General features: G+C 50.9%; 1 protein-coding gene across 1 annotated transcript; it reads right to left on the bottom strand.

Moving 5' to 3' along the window:
* Window positions 1-3,823: 3,823 nt before the first annotated feature.
* LOC136787768 (olfactory receptor 14C36-like) lies at window positions 3,824-4,762 on the bottom strand. Its single transcript, XM_066985087.1, has one exon. It carries the CDS (start codon window positions 4,760-4,762, stop codon window positions 3,824-3,826), a length of 939 nt encoding a protein of 312 aa, XP_066841188.1.
* Between the last annotated feature and the right edge of the window lie 15,276 nt (window positions 4,763-20,038).

The following is a 20,038-nucleotide window of genomic DNA, read 5'->3' on the forward strand; positions in this document are numbered from 1 at the left end:
GACAGAGTTAATTTTCCTCCTAGTAGCTGGTAGGGTGCTATGTTTTGGATTAGGATGAGAAGAGCGCTGATAACATGCTGATGTTTTAATTGTTGCAGAGCAGTGTTTACACCAGGCCAAGGACTTTCCGGCTTCTCGCTCTGTCCTGCCAGCGGGCAGGCTGGGGGTGCAGCAGGAGCTGGGAGGGGACAGACCCAGGACAGCTGACCCAAACTGGCCAAAGGGGTATTCCATACCATCTGACGTCATGCCAAACAATATATAGGGGTGGCTGGCCAGGGTGGGGGACCGGCTGCTCGGGGATAGGCTGCGCATCGGTCAGCGGGTGGTGAGCAATTGCATTGTGCATCACTTGTTTCTTACACATTATTATTATTAATACTATTATCATTATCACCATTATTATTGTTGTTATTATTATTTTCCTGTCTTAATAAACTGTCTTTATCTCAACTCACCGGCTTCACTTTCCCGTTTCTCTCCCCCATCCCAGAGAGGGAGGGGGGAGGGTGAGCGAATGGCTGTGTGGTGTTTAGCTGCCAGCCGGGTTAAACCACAACAGTTCCATGTTGCACTTTGGTGCTCAGTCTATGAAGCTCAGGTACTGAGAGGAGAATGATGTAACCACTTGAGAAGTTAAAGTGAGAAGGAAAAGTTGAAGTGACTTGGAGTATTAATGGGCCCCTCTGAGGGCTGTCACTAACAAAGCCTCCCCAGGGACTTGTTAGGGCAGATCATTGGAGGCCATGATTGCAGACAGGCAAAGCGCTGTGCTGAGAAAAGTCTTGGTTGGTTTTGGTGAAGCAGAAGGGCCAAGGCCTGACCGCAGCCACTGGGAGGGGAGATCCTGCACCCCCCCGTCTGGCTCAGGGTTCTTGTTCGGGTCTGTATGATGTGGTGGGCAGTGTGATGCCATGAGAAGAACGTCCTTGCGGCCTGTCAGCTAAGCAGACAGAAGTCACCTCACCAGCATCTCCCAAGCCCTGGGCCTGCTGCTGGCCTTGCAGCTTCTTGGCTAGACACAGCCAAGCCTTGGGCCTCCTGCTGTCCAGTCCTGGCCTCAAGCAGAAGGGACAGGACAAGCCCTCTGCGGGCCTTCTTTCTGTCTGGGTCCTCCTGGGGATGGAGGCAGAGGGGATCCCACAGGCAGCATGCCAAGCAGGGGCCTTCTGCTGGCCTAGCAGGGCCACTGGCAGATGTCAGCCCCAAAGTGCACATCCCAGGGAGAAGCCAAGGCTGACCTGCCACCTCCAGACACAAGGGACCTCACAGTCCCTTTGCGTGACACGTTCCTGCTGCTGCCCTATCAGCTGCAGAGACAGAAGTGACCTCCCAGTCACTGCCCCAGTCCCATTCCTCCTGCTGGGGCAGGACATCCTGAGGCAGAGCTGAGCTTCTCAGAGCATTCCCACCCATTTCCTCCTTGTGGCCCACAAGCTGATCAGATCCACGGCCCCTCACATCCATCTCTGAATGCCATGTGACTGCACAACCTCACTCTTTCTGCCCTGCCCCAAGGGGCCAAGCACCTTACGTTAAGGGTTAAAAAGTGTCTGAAGGTTCAGAGGTTAATACACAGGAGCAAGTGCTTTCTCTGTTTGGTGTTCAGGTTTTGATTAAGGACCTGGGCTCACTTTTCTGGGTTACAATTTAATCAAATATTTCATGGGCAGGTTTGGTTTTCTGCTTACGGTGTCAAGGTCTGTGGTTAGGGTATGACCAAGCTTTGTGATTTAGGGTTTTGTTTAGGTCTGCCAAGTAGTCTAGGGTTAAATAAAGCATTTAAATCTAGTGTTAAGGGGAGGGATCAAGGTAAGGAAAAGTGTAAGGGTAAGGGAAAGTATTTTGGCTTCAAGGGTTTCTTTGAGGTCAAGCATTAGAGTAGTAGATCGCTGTTATGGTGTGGAGTAGCATTTAGGTTTGCGAATTAAGTTTACTGGTTGAAGCCGGTGAAGGGCTTCGTGCGACTGTTTTAAGTCACGGTTACAGCAGCATCAGCATAACCTGAACTTTCTTACCTCTACAAAATCCTTAGTTTCTGCTGGCCAAGCCCCTATTCCCTCCCCAAATCTCACATCTCTCCTGTCCATGCTTCTCCTGACCTCTCCATATCAGTCATCTTCTTAGGGGCACGTTAATGCTGGCTTTCATGAGCTCAGCGTATCCATCACACCTCTGTTGGCTACTCTATTTCTGAGAAAAGTGGCACTGAAGACATGATGGAAAAGGACACAAAAGTCCATCAGAGCACCCTGCACAATGTGCCCAGCAGCTCTGCACCTCCAGAAATGTGCTGTTCCTGCCTACAAGTTTTCTTTCCAGAATGGCTCCTATGGAGCCCGGGTAACTTTTCCCAGGCCCTCACTTCCCCAGGCCACACCACTCTTCCCACAGGCCCCACGTGTCTCTCCAACCCTCCCCTCTTCCCCTGCAGTAGTGGCACCTCACCGCAGCAGGTTGGTGCATCTCCAGGCTCAGGGGTGTTTCCTGAGGGCCTGCCCCGTGTGGGGTGTGGCGCGGAGGAAGAGAGCAAGGTCAGCTCCTGGGGCATGGCTGAGCACAGCCCAGCCATCCCGCACCGCGGGCAGGCCCCTTCTCCCAGGCTGAGGCACACACGCAAGGTGGACACTTCTCCATCAGCCCAGCTTCGCGCACGGCCCTTCAGCCCTGCCCCTGTCCTGGGACTCGCCTCCTCCTCCTCCACCCACAGGCATACATTGCTTTCCATTTGGGGACCCAGGCAGGACTTTAAGGATCTGCTAAAGCCCTCAATTTCCATGTTTTTCATAGTCTTCACACAAGTCTTCCTCCTGCCATCCCCACTGCCTAGCTCTGCCTTCCAGGTGGAACTCAGTAACGTGGTGCTCAGCAATAAATAAAGGGGTCATTTTTCCAAGAGAGGGTAGAAATTTCTCGGGGGCAGGCTGCAGAGATGAAGAAGTATTGCGTCTTCTTCAGGGCTTTAAATAGGTCTCCTCAATTACTCTGCAGTCTTATGGGTCTTCACCTGCTGGCTCTTCACGGCCTCCCCTGGCATTGCAGAGCCCTCCTTAGCCCCTGGACACCTCAGATTCGTTTTTCCCCCTAAAAGATTCTTCCTTGGATGGTCACTCATTTTAAGAGGTCCTAATCACTACCCACTGAGCACATTGTCCCTGCAGATCCCCTGACATCTACTGCCAGCTCCAGATTCCTCTCCAGGAATCTCTGCCATCAGCCCCACTGCAGGGGGCACAGTCCCATGCAGATGAGTCCAAGACTGGGTTTGCCCTGAGCAGCCCCTCTTGTTACTTTGCTGCTAGCAGGGAGGCCGGCTGTGACCCAGGGCTGCACAGTGCCTGCTGCTGCCTGCAGCCACAGGGATGTCACTGCAGAGAGAACAGGACTGTCACCAAGGTACATGAGACCTCAAGACTAACACAGATACAAGAGCACAGGAGGAACACACTGGAAGGCAAAAGAGAGCAGCAGTGAAAAGGCCACTTCCTGCTGCTGGCCATGGCCATGGCTCCAGGGAAGCAGCAGAGGCCCTGAGCCGCTCCTGCGTGCTGGGGCTGCTCCCCAAGCTCCAGAGGAAATAGGAGGAGACAGCAGCTGAGACCAATGCAGTTCTGATTTTTTTTTATTGTGTTTATCTACATGGTAAGCCCACTTCTTTAGGTAGTTTTGATGATTGGGTCACTGTAGATCAAAAAAATATCACATTACAGGTTAAGGTTAACATTATTTAAACCAAAACAACTTGGAGAAAATATTTATAAAGAAATATAATAGCAAAAAATTCTCCTCACGGTGTCTGAAATAATCAGGGAAATCAAAGTCATTATTGATTCCGAAGAAGCATGTATCCATAGAGTTTCCTTACTGCATCCTTGAGCTCCTGGTTCCTCATGCTGTAGATGAGGGGGTTCACTGCTGGAGGCACCACGGAGTACAGAAATGACACAACGAAGTCCAAGGATGGGGAGGAGATGGAGGGGGGCTTCAGGTGGGCAAACACGGCAGTGAAGACAAACAGGGAGACCACGGCCAGGTGAGGGAGGCACGTGGAAAAGGCCTTGTGCCGGCCCTGCTCAGAGGGGATCTTCAGCACCACCCTGAAGATCAGCACATAGGACACCACAATGAAGACAAAACAGCCAAATGCTAAACATGCACTAACCACAAGAAGTCTAACTTCCTTTAGGTAGTCTGAACCTGAGCAGGAGAGCTTGAGGATCTGGGGGATTTCACAGAAGAACTGGTCCACAGCATTGCCTTGGCAGAGGGGCAGGGAAAATGTAGTGGCCGTGTGCAGGACAGCATTGAGAAAGCCACTGCCCCAGGCAGCTGCTGCCATCTGGGCACAAGCTCTGCTGCCCACGAGGCTCCCGTAGTGCAGGGGCTTGCAGATGGCAACGTAGCGGTCGTAGGACATGACAGTGAGAAGCGAATACTCTGCTCCAACCAAGAAAGCAACGAAAAAGAGTTGGGCAGCACATCCTAGATAGGAGATGGCCCTGGTGTCCCAGAGGGCATTGGCCATGGCTTTGGGGAGAGTGGTGGAGATGCAGCCCATGTCAAGGAGGGCGAGGTTGAGGAGGAAGAAGTACATGGGGGTGTGGAGGCGGTGGTCGCAGGCTACGGCGGTGAGGATGAGGCCGTTGCCCAGGAGGGCAGCCAGGTAGATGCCCAGGAAGAGCCCGAAGTGCAGGAGCTGCAGCTCCCGCGTGTCTGCGAATGCCAGCAGGAGGAACTCGCTCACAGAGCTGCTGTTGGGCATTTCCTGACTCTGGACACAGTTGTCTGTTGAAAAGGAGAAAGGCCGAAAAGGACCATCCTGCTCAGGTGTTTCCCTGAGAAGAAACTGGAGACAGCTGAGAGCACAGAAGCCCCAGTCCAAGTGCAGCTGGGCAGAATCCTCACCTTGTCTGAGGGTTGTGAGCAAGATCTCAGCTCTTCCCTCGTATCCAGGGCTGCAGAAGCCTCGCTCCAGCTGCCCACAGACAACCATCCAGCAACACGGACATGGCCTTAGCAAGGAGGTGTCTCCTCCTTGGGGCACCTGGATAACACAAGGATGCCACGAGAGCTGCATCCCGCTGGAGAGCAGCCTGCAGGCCAGGAGAATACCCCACAGACAGACATGAATATCCACAAGATGGGGTGTCCCAATATCCAGTCTGCATCCCCTGCAATTCCTGGAGGAGGCTTGGCCACCCCACTCTTGGCTGACGAGGGCCACCTGGGTTCTGACACTCCAAGGGGCTTCTGCCAGAATTCCTCAACTCGCCATGCCATCCAGCAGGACTCTCAAAGCCTACTGCATTGCCCACTGCCCTCCGAGAAACAAGACCCAGCAGGAGACCCTTCCAGGACGTGCAGCTGCATGGCCCTGCAGCCAGAGACGTACCTTGTCAAGGGCTGTGCAGATTTCTCCTGCAGGCAGCTCTCAGCATCCTCCCACTGCCAACTGCCTCCAAGCCCTCTCTCCTTCTCTCCTCTCCCCGTGCCAGCTGCAGTCAGAGCCCCCAGCCCTGCTGCGCTGTGCACAGGAGCTGCTCCTGGGCACAGCTGTCTCTCTGCACCAGGGCCCTCTTGCTATGACCTCTCTCTGTCCCACGAGCCTGGCCCAGCTCAGCACCAGACGCACAGCACAAGGCATTGGAATCCCCCCTCGGGGGGCTTTGGTGAGGAGCCCACGAACCTCAGGCACTGAGAGACAATTGAAGACATCTCTCCAGAAGTCCAAGTCAGAGGCAAGTTTCCTGCAGTGTCCCCCTGAGGGCCAGCACTGACACAGCCTCCCTTGGAGCTCGTTAGAGCAGAGCATTGCACGCAGTGAGGACAAGGAAACAAAGGCAATGTGAAGGTGACACTGATGTGTAGGAAAACTGGATGTGTTTCACGAATGAAAAGGACCAGGCCTTGACCCCCAGCCCCTGGGAAGGGAGATCCTTTCCCTTCACACAGCCAGAGCCATGGACACAAAGACCTGGGTCCTGTTGGGACCCGGCCCAGGTGCAGCACCTTGCACTTGGACTTCTTGACCCTCCTTAGGTTCACATGGGCCCAAATTTCAAGCTTGTCCAGGACCCTTTGGATGGCATCCCTTCCTCTGTTGCATCAACTACTCCCCTCAGCTTTGTGTCATCTGCACACTTGCTGAGGGTGCACTCTACCCCACTGTCCCTGTCATTGATAAAGATATTAAACAGTACCACTCCCAGGATAGACCCCTGAGGGACACCACTCATCACCAGCCTCCACTTGGACATAGAGCCATTGACCGTTGCTCCTGGGTGTGTCCTTCAAGCCAACTCCTTATCCACACAATAGTCCACCCATCAAATGCGTATTCCTCCAATTTGGAGACCAGGATGTCATGTGGGACCGTGTCAAAGGTCTTACAGAAGTCCAAGTAGATGACATCAGTCAGTCTTCCCTTGTCATCTGATGTGGTCACTCCATTGTAGAAAGCCACCAGATTGGTCCGGCACGACTTACCCTTTGCTGAAGCCATGCTGGCTGTCTCAGATCACCTCTCTGCCTTGCATGTGACTTGACATTGATTCCAGGAGGATCTTTTGCATGGTCTTGCCAGGCACTGAGGTGAGACTCACCAAGTTCCTTGGATCCTCCTATGTACCCTTTTTAGAAATGGGAGTGATGTTTCCCTTTTTCCAGTCACCAGGGACTTCACCCGACTGCCAGGACTCTTCAAATACGATGGAGAGAGGCTTGGCAACTACATCAGGCAGTTCCCTAAGGACCCTGGGGTGCAAGTCATCAGGCCCCATAGACTTGTACTTGTTGAGTTTAATCAGGTGTTCCCAAACCTGCTCTTCATTTACAGCAGGTGGGACTTTGACCCCCAGCCTCCATCTGTGAGTTCAGGGAAGTGAAAGATTTGGGAAGCCTGACTGGCAGTGAAGACTGAGGAGAAGACGTTGCTGAGTCCCTCAGCCTTCTCCATGGCTGTCATTACCAGTTCACCCTTCTCATCCATCAGAGGGGGTACACTCTCCTTGGCCTTTCTTTTCTGAGCAATGTATTTGTAGAACCTCTTCCTGTTATTCTTTGCATCCTTTGGCAAGCTCAGTTCCATCCATGCCTTGGATTTCCTTATCCCATCCCTGCACATCCGAAACAAAACCATGCGGGAGGGCCTGGGAAAAAGGAACCCTGGACCAGAGAAGCCATTTGGGAAACAAAACTTGTAGGTAGGAAGTGCAGTTTTGTGGAGGTGCAGAGCTGATGGGCACATTGTACAGGATGCTCCTAAAGACCTTGTGCCCTTTTCCCTCCTGACTACAACGCCACTTCTGTCTCAAGACTAGAGTAACCAGCAGAGGTGAGACAGATACTCTGGGATCAAGAATGTCATCAGAAAGCTGATCCCAATAAGATATGGGGAGGTCAGGATCAGCCTGGACAAGAGAGATGCGAGATTTTGGGGTGGGAAGAAGAGCTTGGCCAGCAGAAATTAATAACTTTGTACAGCTAAGAAGGTTCATGTAATGTTGATGCTGCAGTAACACTGACTTAAAACAGTCACATATGACCCTTACCTTACTTGAACCAGGAATTTTAATCCGTGAACCAAAATGCTACTACAACACTCTGAAAGGAATCCATTTTCTCTCTTGTTCACCCTGATCCCGTCCCTTAACACTAGCATTAAAACGCTCTATTTAACCGTAGACTTTTTGGTAGACCTAAAAAACCCTAAACCATAGATCTTGTCCATACCTTAACCACAGACCTGACACCACAAGCAGAGCACCAAAGACTCCCACTAAAACTTTGATTAATCTCTAACCCAGAACGTGAAAAACAGGTACCGAGGGGGCTAGAGAAAGGTCAGCTCTGCCTCAGGATCTCCTGCCCCAGCAGGAGGAATGGGACTGGGGCAGCGACTGGGAGGTCACTTCTGTCTCTGCAGCTGATAGGGCAGCAGCAGGAACGTGTCACGCAAAGGGCCTGTGAGGTCCCTTGTGTCTGGAGGTGGCAGGTCACCCTTGGCTTCTCCCTGGGATGTGCACTTTGGGGCCGACATCTGCCAGTGGCCCTGCTAGGCCAGCAGAAGGCCCCTGCTTGGCATGCTGCCTGTGGGATCCCCTCTGCCTCCATCCCCAGGAGGACCCAGACAGAAAGAAGGCCCGCACAGGGGTTGTCCTGTCCCTTCTGCTTGAGGCCAGGACTGGACAGCAGGAGGCCCAAGGCTTGGCTGTGTCTAGCCAAGAAGCTGCAAGGCCAGCAGCAGGCCCAGGCATTGGAAGATGCTGGTGAGGTGACTTCTGTGTGCTTGGCTGACAGGCCGCAAGGAGCCTGATGGGTTGGGATGCCTGTTTCAGGAGTGGTTGCCACCTTGATGGAGCTTTCTTTGGTAGTAGGAAAGAGCAGGAGAGAAAAAAAGTGTCATTGAATTCACTTAGGAAGGTTGTCACTGGCCACAAGGAGGAAGAAATGTCCCTCAAAGAGAAGTGCTGTGGTGACAGAGGTCACCCAAAGATCACACTCTAGCTTTGTGTTTCAAGGAACAGCTGGTGAAGGTTGACGAGACATTGGTGAAATGATGGAAAGGCTGGGATGAGAGCAAGGTGGTGGACAGAGATGGGTGTCTGCAGACTTCAAGGAAATAGGGCAAAGTGTGGGACAGCATAGGAAAGCCTGCAGAGGAAAAGACAGAGGGTGCTGGCAAGAATGGAAGGCCCAAGCTGCCCTGACCTTTTTGTCCCTTTGCCTACAGCTTCTGAGGAGACGAGATAGAGTCATTGCAATGGGGCCTCACTGCTTCCTTGATACCCTGTGCAGGGGTGGGGAGGTGTCCTAATGAAGTTCTTCTCGTGGCATCACACTGCCCACCACATCATACAGACCCCAAGAAGAGCCCTGAGCCAGACGGGGGGGTGCAGGATCTCCCCTCCCAGTGGCTGGGGTCAGGCCTTGGCCCTTCTGGTTCACCAAAACCCCATAGACTTGTACGTGTTTAGTTTCATCAGGTGTTCCCAAACCTGCTCTTCACTTACAGCAGATGGGACTTTGACCCCCAGCCGCCATCTCTGGGTTCAGGGAAATGAAAGACTTGGGAAGCCTGATTGGCAGGGAAGACTGAGGAGAAGATGTTGCTGAGTCCCTCAGCCTTCTCCATGTCTGTCATTACCAGTTCACCCTTCTCATCCATCAGAGGGGGTACACTCTCCTTGGCCTTTCTTTTCTGAGCAATGTATCTGTAGAATCTCTTCCTGTTATTCTTTGCTTCACTTGATCAGCTCAGTTCCATCTGTGCCTTGGCTTTCACAGAATCACAGAGTCACAGAATCGTCTAGGTTGGAAGAGACCTCCAAGATCACCCAGTCCAACCTCTGACCTAACACTAACAAGTCCTCCACTAAACCATATCACTGAGCTCAACATCTAAACGTCTCTTAAAGACCTCCGGGGATCGTGACTCAACCACTTCCCTGGACAGCCCTTTCCAATGCCTAACAACCCTTTCTATAAAGATGTTCCTCCTAATATCCAACCTAAACCTCCCCTGGCGCAACTTTAGCCCATTCCCCTCATCCTGTCACCAGGCACGTGGGAGAAAGACCAACCCCCACCTCTCTACAGCCTCCTTTAAGGTACCTGTAGAGAGTGATAAGGTCGCCCCTGAGCCTCCTCTTTTCCAGGCTGAACAAGCCCAGCTCCCTCAGCCGCTCCTCGTAAGACTTGTTCTCCAGACCCCTCACCAGCTTCGTTGCCCTTCTCTGGACTCTCTCAAGCACCTCCATGTCCTTCTTGTAGCGAGGGGTCCAAAACTGAAGACAGTACTTGAGGTGCGGCCTCACCAGAGCCGAGTACAGGGGGACAATCACCTCCCTAGACCTGCTGGCCACGCTGTTTCTTATACAAGCCAGGATGCTCTTGGCCTTCTTGGCCACCTGAGCACACCACTGGCTTGTATCTAGCCGACTATCAACCAGTACTCCCAGGTCCTTCTCTGACAGGCAGCTTTCCAACCACTCATCTCCCAGCCTGTAGCACCTGTAGCCTGACCCCCGAGGGACACCACTCATCACCAGCCTCCACTTGGATATAGAGCCATTGACCATCACTCTCTGGGTGTGACCTTCAAGCCAACTCTTTATCCACTCAATGGTCCACCCAGCAAATGCGTATCCCATCAATTTCGAGACCAGGATGTCATGGGGGACTGTGACAACACAATTCCAAGTAGATGACATCGGTCGGTCTTCGCTTGTCGTCTGATGTGGTCACTCCATTGTAGAAAGCCACCAGATTGGTCAGCCACCACTTACCCTTTGGTGAAGCCATGCTGGCTCTCTCAGATCACCTCTTTGTCTTGCAAGTGCCTTGACATTGATTCCAGGAGGATCTTTTCCATGATCTTGCCAGGCACAGAGGTGAGGTTCACCATTCTGTAGTTCCCTAGGTCCTCCTTTTTGGGTGACCCTTCCGGTGACAAACTGGAGCTGATTGATACGGCAGTGCACTAAGGCATAGAGTGGTAACCTAGGCTAGAATAAGAGAAAGTGGGAATCAATAAGAAGGAGTTGTTAGGTTCAAACGGGCCTATAGCCCCAGCATGCCAAGCAGGGGCCTTCTGCTGGCCTAGCAGGGCCACTGGCAGATGTCAGCCCCAAAGTGCAGACCCCAGGGAGAAGCCAAGGGTGACCTGCCACCTCCAGACACAAGGGACCTCACAGGCCCTTTGCGTGACACGTTCCTGCTGCTGCCCTATCAGCTGCAGAGACAGAAGTGACCTCCCAGTCACTGCCCCAGTCCCATTCCTCCTGCTGGGGCAGGAGATCCTGAGGCTGAGCTGACCTCTCTCTAGTCCCCTGGGGACTTGGTTTTCAATTTCTGGGTTAGAGTTTAAGCAAAGTTATACTGGCAGGGTTCCCAAGCAACTAGGGCTCACCTTTCTGGGTTAGAGAGTGAACAAAACTTTACTGGGAAGTTTTGGTGTTCTTCTGTGGGTATCAGGTCTGTTTTTAAGTAAGTTCTGTTATTTATGTTTTTTTGTTGTTGTTGTTTTTTTTTTCAGGTCTGCCATGAAGTCTAGGGTTAATCAGAGCATTTTAATACTGGTATTAAGGGAAGGGATCAGTGTGAGCAAGAGAGTAAAGGTAAGGGAAAGGGGTATGGCCTGAGTTTTCCTTTAAGTGATACTTTGAGTTCAAGCATTAGAGAAATGGATTCCTGTCAGTGTGTTGGAGTAGCATTTAGGTTTAGGGATTAAAATTGTTGGTTCAAGTAAGGTAAGGGCCATACATGACTGTTTTAAGTCAGTGTTACTGCAGCATCAACATTACATGACCCCTCTTACCTCTACGAAATCATTAATTTCAGCTGGCCAAGCTCTTCTTCCCACCCCAAAATCTCGCATCTCTCTTGTCCAGGCTGCTCCTGACCTCCCCATATCTTACTGGGATCAGCTTTCTGATGACATTCTTGATCCAAGAGTGTCTCTCTGATGTCTGTTTACTACTCTAGTCTTGAGACAGAAGTGGCATTGTAGTCAGGAGGGAAAAGGACACAAAGGTCTTTAGGAGCATAATGTACAATGTGCCCATCATCTCTGCACCTCCACACAATCACACTTCCTACCTGTAACTTTTGTTTCCTGAATGGCTTCTATGGATCCAGGGTCCTTTTCCCAGTCCCTCACGCATGCTTCTGTTTTGGATGTGCAGGGATGGGATAAGGCAAATGACACGCTTAGTGGATGAGGGAAAGGCTGTGGATGTGGTCTACCTTGAATTCAGTAAGGCTTTTGACATCGTTTCCAACAATATTCTCCTCAAGAAACTGGCTGCTTGTGGCTTGGACTGGCGTAAGCTTCGTTGGGTTAAAAACTGGCTGGATAGCCGGGCCCAAAGAGTTGTGGTGAATGGAGTCAAATCCAGTTGGAGGCCGGTCACCAGTGGAGTCCCCCAGTTCTCAGTACTGGGGCCAGTCCACTGTAATATCTTTATCGATGACCTGGATGAGGAGATTGAGTGCACCCTCAGTAAGTTTGCAGATGACACCAAGTTAGGTGCGTGTGTCGATCTGCTCGAGGGTAGGAAGGCTCTGCAGGAGGGTCTGGATAGGCTGGAGCGATGGGCTGAGGTCAAATGTATGAAGTTCAACAGGGCCAAGTGCTGGGTCCTACACCTGGGGCACAACAACCCCAAGCAGAGCTACAGGCTGCGAGATGAGTGGCTGGAAAGCTGCCTCGCAGAGAAGGACCTGGGAGTACTGGTTGATAGTTGGCTGAATATGAGCCAGCAGGGTGCTCACGTGGCCAAGAAGGCCAACAGCATCCTGGATTGTATAAGAAACAGCGTGGCCAGCAGGTCTAGGGAGGTGATTGTCCCCTGTACTTGGCTCTGGTGAGGCCGCACCTTGAGTACTGTGTTCAGTTTTGGGCCCCTCACTACAAGAAGGACATGGAGGTGCTAGAGAGAGTCCAGAGAAGGGCAAAGAAGCTGGTGAGGGGTCTGGAGAACAAGTCTTATGAGGAGCAGCTGAGGGAGCTGGGATTGTTCAGCCTGGAGAAGAGGAGGCTCAGGGATGACCTCATCGCTCTCTATAGGTACCTTAAAGGAGGCTGTAGAGAGGTGGGGGTTGGTCTATTCTCCCACGTGCCTGGTGACAGGACGAGGGGGAATGGGCTAAAGTTGCGCCAGGGGAGGTTTAGGTTGGATATTAGGAAGAACTTCTTTACTGAAAGGGTTGTTAGGCATTGGAATGGGCTGCCCAGGGAAGTGGTTGAGTCACCATCCCCGGAGGTCTTTAAGAGAGATTTAGATGTAGAGCTTAGTGATATGGTTTAGTGTAGGACTTGTTAGTGTTAGGTCAGAGGTTGGACTAGGTGATATTGGAGGTCTCTTCCAACCTAGATGATTCTGTGATTCTGTGATTCTGTGAAAGCCAAGGCACAGGTGGAATTGAGCTTATCAAGTGAAGCAATGAGTAACAGAAAGAGATTCTATAGATACATGGCTCAGAAAAGAAAGGCCAGGGATAGTGTACCCCCTCTGATGGATGAGAAGGCTGAACTGGTAATGACATCCATGGAGAAGGCTGAGGGACTCAGCAACACCTCCTCCTCAGTCTTCCCTGCCAGTCAGGCTTCCCAAATCTCTCATTTCCCTGAACCCAGAGATGGAGGCTGGGGGGCAAAATCCCACCCACTGTGAGTGAAGAGCAGGTTTGGGAACACCTGATGAAACTAAACAAATACAAGTCTATGGGGCCTGATGACATGCACCCCAGGTCCTGAGGGAACTGGCTGATGTAGTTGCCAAGCCTCTCTCCATCATATTTGAAGAGTCCTGGCAGTCGGGTGAAGTCCCTGGTGACCGGAAAATGAAAACATCACTCCCATTTCTAAAAAGGGTAGAAAGGAGGACCCAAGGAACTACAGAACAGTGAGCCTCGCCTCTGTGCCTGGCAAGACCATGGAAAAGATCCTCCTGGAATCAATGTCAGGCACATAAAAGAGAAAGACGTGATCCAAGACAGCCAGCATGGCTTCACCAAAGGGTAAGTTGTGCTGGACCAATCTGGTGGCTTTCTACAATGGAGCGACCACATCAGACAAGGGAAGACCGACCAATGTCATCTACTTGGACTTCTCTAAGACCTTTGACACGATCCCACATGACATCCTGGTCTCCAAATTGGAGAGATACTTATTAGATGCTGTCCTGGTTCCAGTTAAGACAGAGTTAATTTTCCTTATAGTAGCTGGTAGGGTGCTATGTTTTGGAATAGGATGAGAAGAGCGCTGATAACATGCTGATGTTTTAATTGTTGCAGAGCAGTGTTTACACCAGGCCAAGGACTTTTCGGCTTCTCGCTCTGTCCTGCCAGCGAGCAGGCTAGGGGTGCAGCAGGAGCTGGGAGGGGACAGACCCAGGACAGCTGACCCAAACTGGCCACAAGGGTATTCCATACCATCTGGCGTCATGCTAAACAATATATAGGGGTGGCTGGCCGGGGTGGGGGGGCCGGCTGCTCGGGAATAGGCTGGGCATCGGTCAGCGGGTGATGAGCAATTGCATTGTGCATCACTTGTTTCTTTACACATTATTATTATTAATACTATTATCATTATCACTATTATTATTATTGTTATTATTATTTTCCTGTCTTAATAAACTGTCTTTATCTCAACTCACCGGCTTCACTTTCCCGTTTCTCTCCCCCATCCCAGAGAGGGAGGGGGGAGGGCGAGCGAACGGCTGTGTGGTGTTTAGCTGCCAGCCGGGTTAAACTACAACAGTCCTTTTGGCGCCCAACGTGGGGCTCGAAGAGTTGAGATATCGACCAATTTGTCCAGAGTGTGTTAAACTAAAATTGGTATAAGTATTGGACCTGCTTAATAGTTGCTAGTCACGATGTTGATTGCCTTAATCTCCGGTCTGCTGTGCCTGTTTTCCAAATTGAGTTTTATAGCGCGTTACTTTCTGTATGTGCTCCCTGTTGCACTGTTTATCCTTTCCGGGCCCTGGTTTAAGATTGTTATGGTACTGTGCGGTGTAACAATGGCTTATGAAATGATGAAATATCTGGTCACGACTTCAACCTGGTATTTGTACTCAGCACTGACCTCGACTCTATACTTTGGAAACCATATCTTGGAAACTATTAGCAATTACACCTATTGCCTGTTTTCGTTAGGGAGCCAATCTGTGAAGGGGACAGGGGAAGACATGTTTCCCTACCTGTTCACTCTCCCTTTCTCCTTCACCACCACCCTCTTATCCCCCGAGCTAGTTACGGTGGTTCTCCGAGATGTTGAATATCCTTGGGATACTCAGACCAGCCTGCTCTTGTTGTTATGTCTCCTGAATGCGCTTCAGGTTTTGTTGAGGGTTAAACAACTACTTAGGAATCTCATCCGGAGATCTGTCTTGAGGCGGGATAGTTGCGAGTGGCAGGGAGTGTGGGAGGATATGGGCAGGTTTCTAGAGCAGTGGGCACCTCCAGTGTTTTGGACATTCACCCCTGAACAACTGCAAAATCCTAAAAAGCTGGCAGAATGCTTGAAAAAAAGGTGTCATGACTCTGGCAGTGCCAAAGTGACACAAATCACTGTAGCGTGCTGGGGTCTGGCTTGTGCCTATCGAGCTGCAATTGATGCTACTATCAACCTAGTGACAGCTCCTGCAGCCGCTCCAGCTCCTGCAGCCGCTCCAGCTCCTGCAGCCACTCCAGCTCCAGCTCCTGCAGCCGCCCCAGCTCCTGCAGCTGCTCCAGCTCCTGCAGCTGCTCCCACTCCTGTGGCTGGGTCAGAGAAACGAGCTGTAGCAGTGCAAGTTGACCCCACAGAGGGTATTCCAACCCCTGTGGCAGACCCTGTGTCTGGGTCAGAGAAACGAGCTGTAGCAGTGCAAGTTGCCCCTGTAGACAAGGTGAAAAAATGGTATAGAGGCTCAGGTCGTTTAGAATGCAGACAGTCTTCTGCTAAGTCTGGGCATAGTGAAGATGAGGCTGGGCCATCAAAGGTGCAGGAGACTGAAGATGAGGATGGGGATGTCGAAAAATCAACAGTAACTACCCGGACTCTATACCAGCGTGAACTACGAGATGTGCGAAAAGATTTTGGTCTCTGTATAGGTGAGCAGCTTGTCACCTGGCTGCTCCGGTGCTGGGACACCGGAGCCAATTGTGTGGAATTAGAGGGCAAGGAAGCCAGGCGGCTGGGATCCCTTGCTAGGGACGCATGTATTGACAAAGCAATTGGAGATGGAGCACGATCTCGCAGCCTCTGGAGGCGTCTCCTGTCAGCTGTGCAGGAAAGGTATCGCTTCAAGGAAGAACTTGTATGTCTACCAGGCAAATGGACCACCATGGAGAAGGGAATTCAGTACCTGAGGGAATTGGCCGTACGGGAAGTAATTTATAAGGACCTAGACGACGCACAAACATCCACAGATCCAGATGAAGTCCGGTGTACACAACCCATGTGGCGGAAGTTCGTACGGAGTGCACCGTCATCATATGCCAGCTCATTGGCAATACTAACCTGGAAAGAGGAGGAGAATCCCCCAGTGAATGAAGTGACTAAAATACTCCGGCAGTAGGAAGGAAATCTCTCCTCTTCCCTACAGGCCTGTGTCTCGGCTGTGGAGAAACTCTCTGAAGAGTTCCACCAACTTAAAGAGAATTTATCTTCCCCTCCACCTGAACGAACCAGTGTCCACCAGCTAAAAGAGAATGCTTTGGAGAAACTTTCTGAAGAGGTCCACCAACTTGAAGAGAGATTATTTTCCTCCCCACCTGTACAAACCAGTGTCTCAGCTATTAGGGGTAAACGTTCATCTATGCAAGGAAGACAATATGGTGGGCACACACACCGCGCCACCCTGTGGTTTTACCTACGTGACCATGGAGAGGACATGAGAAAATGGGATGGAAAATCTACTGCGACCCTAGAGGCACAGGTACGTGAGTTGCAAAAGAAAACAATTGGGAAAAAGGGGTTCTCTGAAAAGTTTGCTGCTCCAACTTCCAGCAGGCAGTCCTTTAAACACAGAAACAGAAATTCTGACCAGGACTAGAGGGGCCCTGCCTCCGGCCAGGGGGAGGAAAGGGACAATCGAGTTTATTGGACTGTGTGGATTCGATGGCCTGGCACGTCAGACGCACAGAGGTATAAGGCTTTAGTAGACACCGGTGCACAATGTACTGTAATGCCATCAAGCTATAAAGGGCCAGAGCCCATTTGTATTTATGGTGTGACGGGGGGATCCCAGCAGTTAACTGTATTGGAGGCTGAGGTGAGTCTAACCGGGAATGAGTGGCAAAAGCACCGTATTGTGACTGGTCCGGATGCTCCGTGCATCCTTGGCATAGACTATCTTAGAAGAGGATATTTCAAGGACCCAAAAGGGTTCTGCTGGGCTTTTGGCATAGCTGCCTTAGAGACAGAGGATGTTAAACAGTTGTCTACCTCTCCCGGTCTCTCAGAGGACCCTTCTGTTGTGGGGTTGCTGAGGGTTGAAGAACAGCAAGTGCCGATCGCTACCACAACTGTGCACCGGTGGCAATATCGCACCAACCGAGACTCCCTGATTCCCATCCAGAAGCTAATTCGTCAACTGGAGAGCCAAGGAGTGATCAGCAAGACTCATTCACCTTTTAATAGTCCCATATGGCCAGTGCGAAAGTCTAATGGTGAGTGGAGACTAACAGTGGACTATCGTGGCCTGAACGAAGTCACGCCACCACTGAGTGCTGCAGTGCCGGACATGCTAGAACTCCAGTATGAACTGGAATCAAAGGCAGCCAAGTGGTATGCCACAATTGATATCGCTAATGCATTTTTCTCCATCCCTCTAGCAGCACAGTGCAGGCCACAGTTTGCTTTCACTTGGAGGGGAGTCCAATATACTTGGAATTGGCTGCCCCAGGGGTGGAAACACAGCCCTACCATTTGCCATGGACTGATCCAGTCTGCGCTGGAGCAGGGGGAAGCTCCTGAACACCTGCAGTACATCGATGACATCATTGTGTGGGGTGACACTGCAGAGGAAGTTTTCGAGAAAGGGAAGAAAATAGTCCAAATCCTTCTGAAGGCCGGTTTTGCCATAAAACCGAATAAAGTTAAAGGGCCTGCACGAGAGATCCAGTTTTTAGGATTAAAATGGCAAGATGGACGTCGTCAAATCCCAATGGATGTGATCAACAAAATAACAGCTATGTCTCCACCAACTAGCAAAAAAGAAACACAAACTTTCCTAGGTGTCGTGGGGTTTTGGAGAATGCATATTCCAAATTACAGTCTGATTGTAAACCCGCTCTACCAAGTAACCCGTAAGAAGAATGCTTTTGAATGGGGCCCTGAGCAACGACAAGCCTTTGAACAAATTAAGCAGGAAATAGTTCATGCAGTAGCCCTTGGGCCAGTCCGAACAGGACCAGATGTAAAGAATGTGCTCTACACCACAGCCGGGGAGAATGGTCCCACCTGGAGCCTCTGGCAGAAAGAACCTGGGGAAAGTCGAGGTCGACCCCTGGAGTCGGGGATACAGAGGATCTGAAGCCCACTATACTCCAACCGGAAAGGAGATATTGGCAGCATATGAAGGAGTTCGATCTGCTTCGGAAGTGGTCGGTACTGAAGCGCAGCTCCTGCTGGCACCCCGACTGCCGGTACTAGGCTGGATGTTCAAAGGAAGGGTCCCCTCTACACATCGTGCAACTGATGCTACATGGATCAAGTGGGTTGCACTGATTACTCAGCGGGCTTGAATAGGAAACCCCAGTCGCCCAGGAACCTGGGAAGTGATTATGGACTGGCCAGAAGGCAAATACTTTGGGATATCATCAGAGGAGGAGGTGGTCCGTGCTGAAGAAGCCCCACTGTACAACAAGCTACCAGAAAATGAGAAGAAATATGCCCTGTTCACTGATGGGTCCTGTCGTATTGTGGGAAAGCATCGGAGATGGAAAGCTGCTGTGTGGAGTCCTATACGAAGAGTTGCAGAAGCTGCTAAGGGAGAAGGTGAATCGAGTCAGTTTGCAGAAGTGAAAGCCATTCAGCTGGCTTTAGATATTGTTGAATGAGAAAAGTGGCCAGTTCTCTATCTCTGTACTGATTCATGGATGGTAGTAAATGCCCTGTGGGGGTGGTTACAGCAATGGAAGCAGAACAACTGGCAGCGCAGGGGCAAACCCATCTGGGTTGCGGCATTGTGGCAAGATATTGCTGCCCGGGTAGAGAACCTGGTTGTAAAGGTACGCCATGTGGATTCTCATGTGCCCAAGAATCGGGCTACTGAAGAACATCAAAACAACCAGGAGGTGGATCAGGCTTCTAAGATTGCAGTGGCTCAGGTGGACCTGGACTGGCAACATAAAGGTGAATTATTTATAGCCCGATGGGCCCATGACACCTCAGGCCATCAAGGTAGAGATGCAACATACAGATGGGCTCGTGATCGAGGGGTGGACCTGACCATGGGCACTATAGCACAGGTTATTCATGATTGTGAAACATGTGCTGCAATCAAGCAAGCCAAACGGTCCAAGCCTCTTTGGTATGGAGGACGATGGCTGAAATATAAATATGGAGAGGCCTGGCAGATTGATTACATCACACTCCCTCAAACCCGTAGCGGCAAACGCCACGTACTTACAATGGTGGAAGCAACCACCGGATGGCTGGAAACATATCCTGTGCCCCATGCCACCGCCCGGAACACTATCCTGGGCCTTGAAAAGCAAGTCCTGTGGTGACATGGCACCCCAGAGAGAATTGAGTCAGACAACGGGACTCATTTCCGAAACAACCTTATAGACACTTGGGCCAAAGAACATGGTATTGAGTGGGTGTATCACATCCCCTACCATGCACCAGCCTCTGGAAAAGTTGAAGGATACAATGGACTGTTGAAGACTACACTGAAAGCAATGGGTGCTGGGACATTCAAAAATTGGGATACACATTTGGCAAAGGCCACCTGGTTAGTCAATACTAGGGGATCTGCCAGCCGAGCTGGACCTGCCCAATCAAGCCTGTTACGCACTGTAGAAGGGGATAAAGTTCCTGTAGTGCACGTAAGAAACATGCTGGGTAAAACAGTCTGGGCTACTCCTGCCTCAGGAAAAGGCAAACCCATTCGTGGAATTGCTTTTGCTCAGGGACCTGGATGCACTTGGTGGGTAATGCAAAAGGATGGGGAGGTCCAGTGTGTACCTCAAGGGGATTTAATACTGGGTGAGAATAGCCCATGAGTTGAATTGTAGTATGTTAATTATTATATATTACTGTATGTCGTCACTACCATGATTGCTATATACCATAGATGAAAATGGTGATTAATTACAAGGTATTGGAAAGAGTGTAACCTGAGCATGACATAAAATGGTATGGAATCAGGGGTGGATATCTGTCCTGGTTTCAGTTAGGAGAGAGTTAATTTTCCTCCTAGTAGCTGGTAGGGTGCTATGTTTTGGATTAGGATGAGAAGAGCGCTGATAACATGCTGATGTTTTAATTGTTGCAGAGCAGTGTTTACACCAGGCCAAGGACTTTTCAGCTTCTCGCTCT

The sequence above is a fragment of the Anser cygnoides genome, chromosome 30 (genome assembly GCF_040182565.1).
Source record: "Anser cygnoides isolate HZ-2024a breed goose chromosome 30, Taihu_goose_T2T_genome, whole genome shotgun sequence".
NCBI lineage: Eukaryota > Metazoa > Chordata > Aves > Anseriformes > Anatidae > Anser > Anser cygnoides.

Excerpts from the sequence above, each read along its gene's own strand:
- LOC136787768 (XM_066985087.1), bottom strand. The coding sequence starts at position 4,762 with ATGCCCAACAGCAGCTCTGTGAGCGAGTTCCTCCTGCTGGCATTCGCA.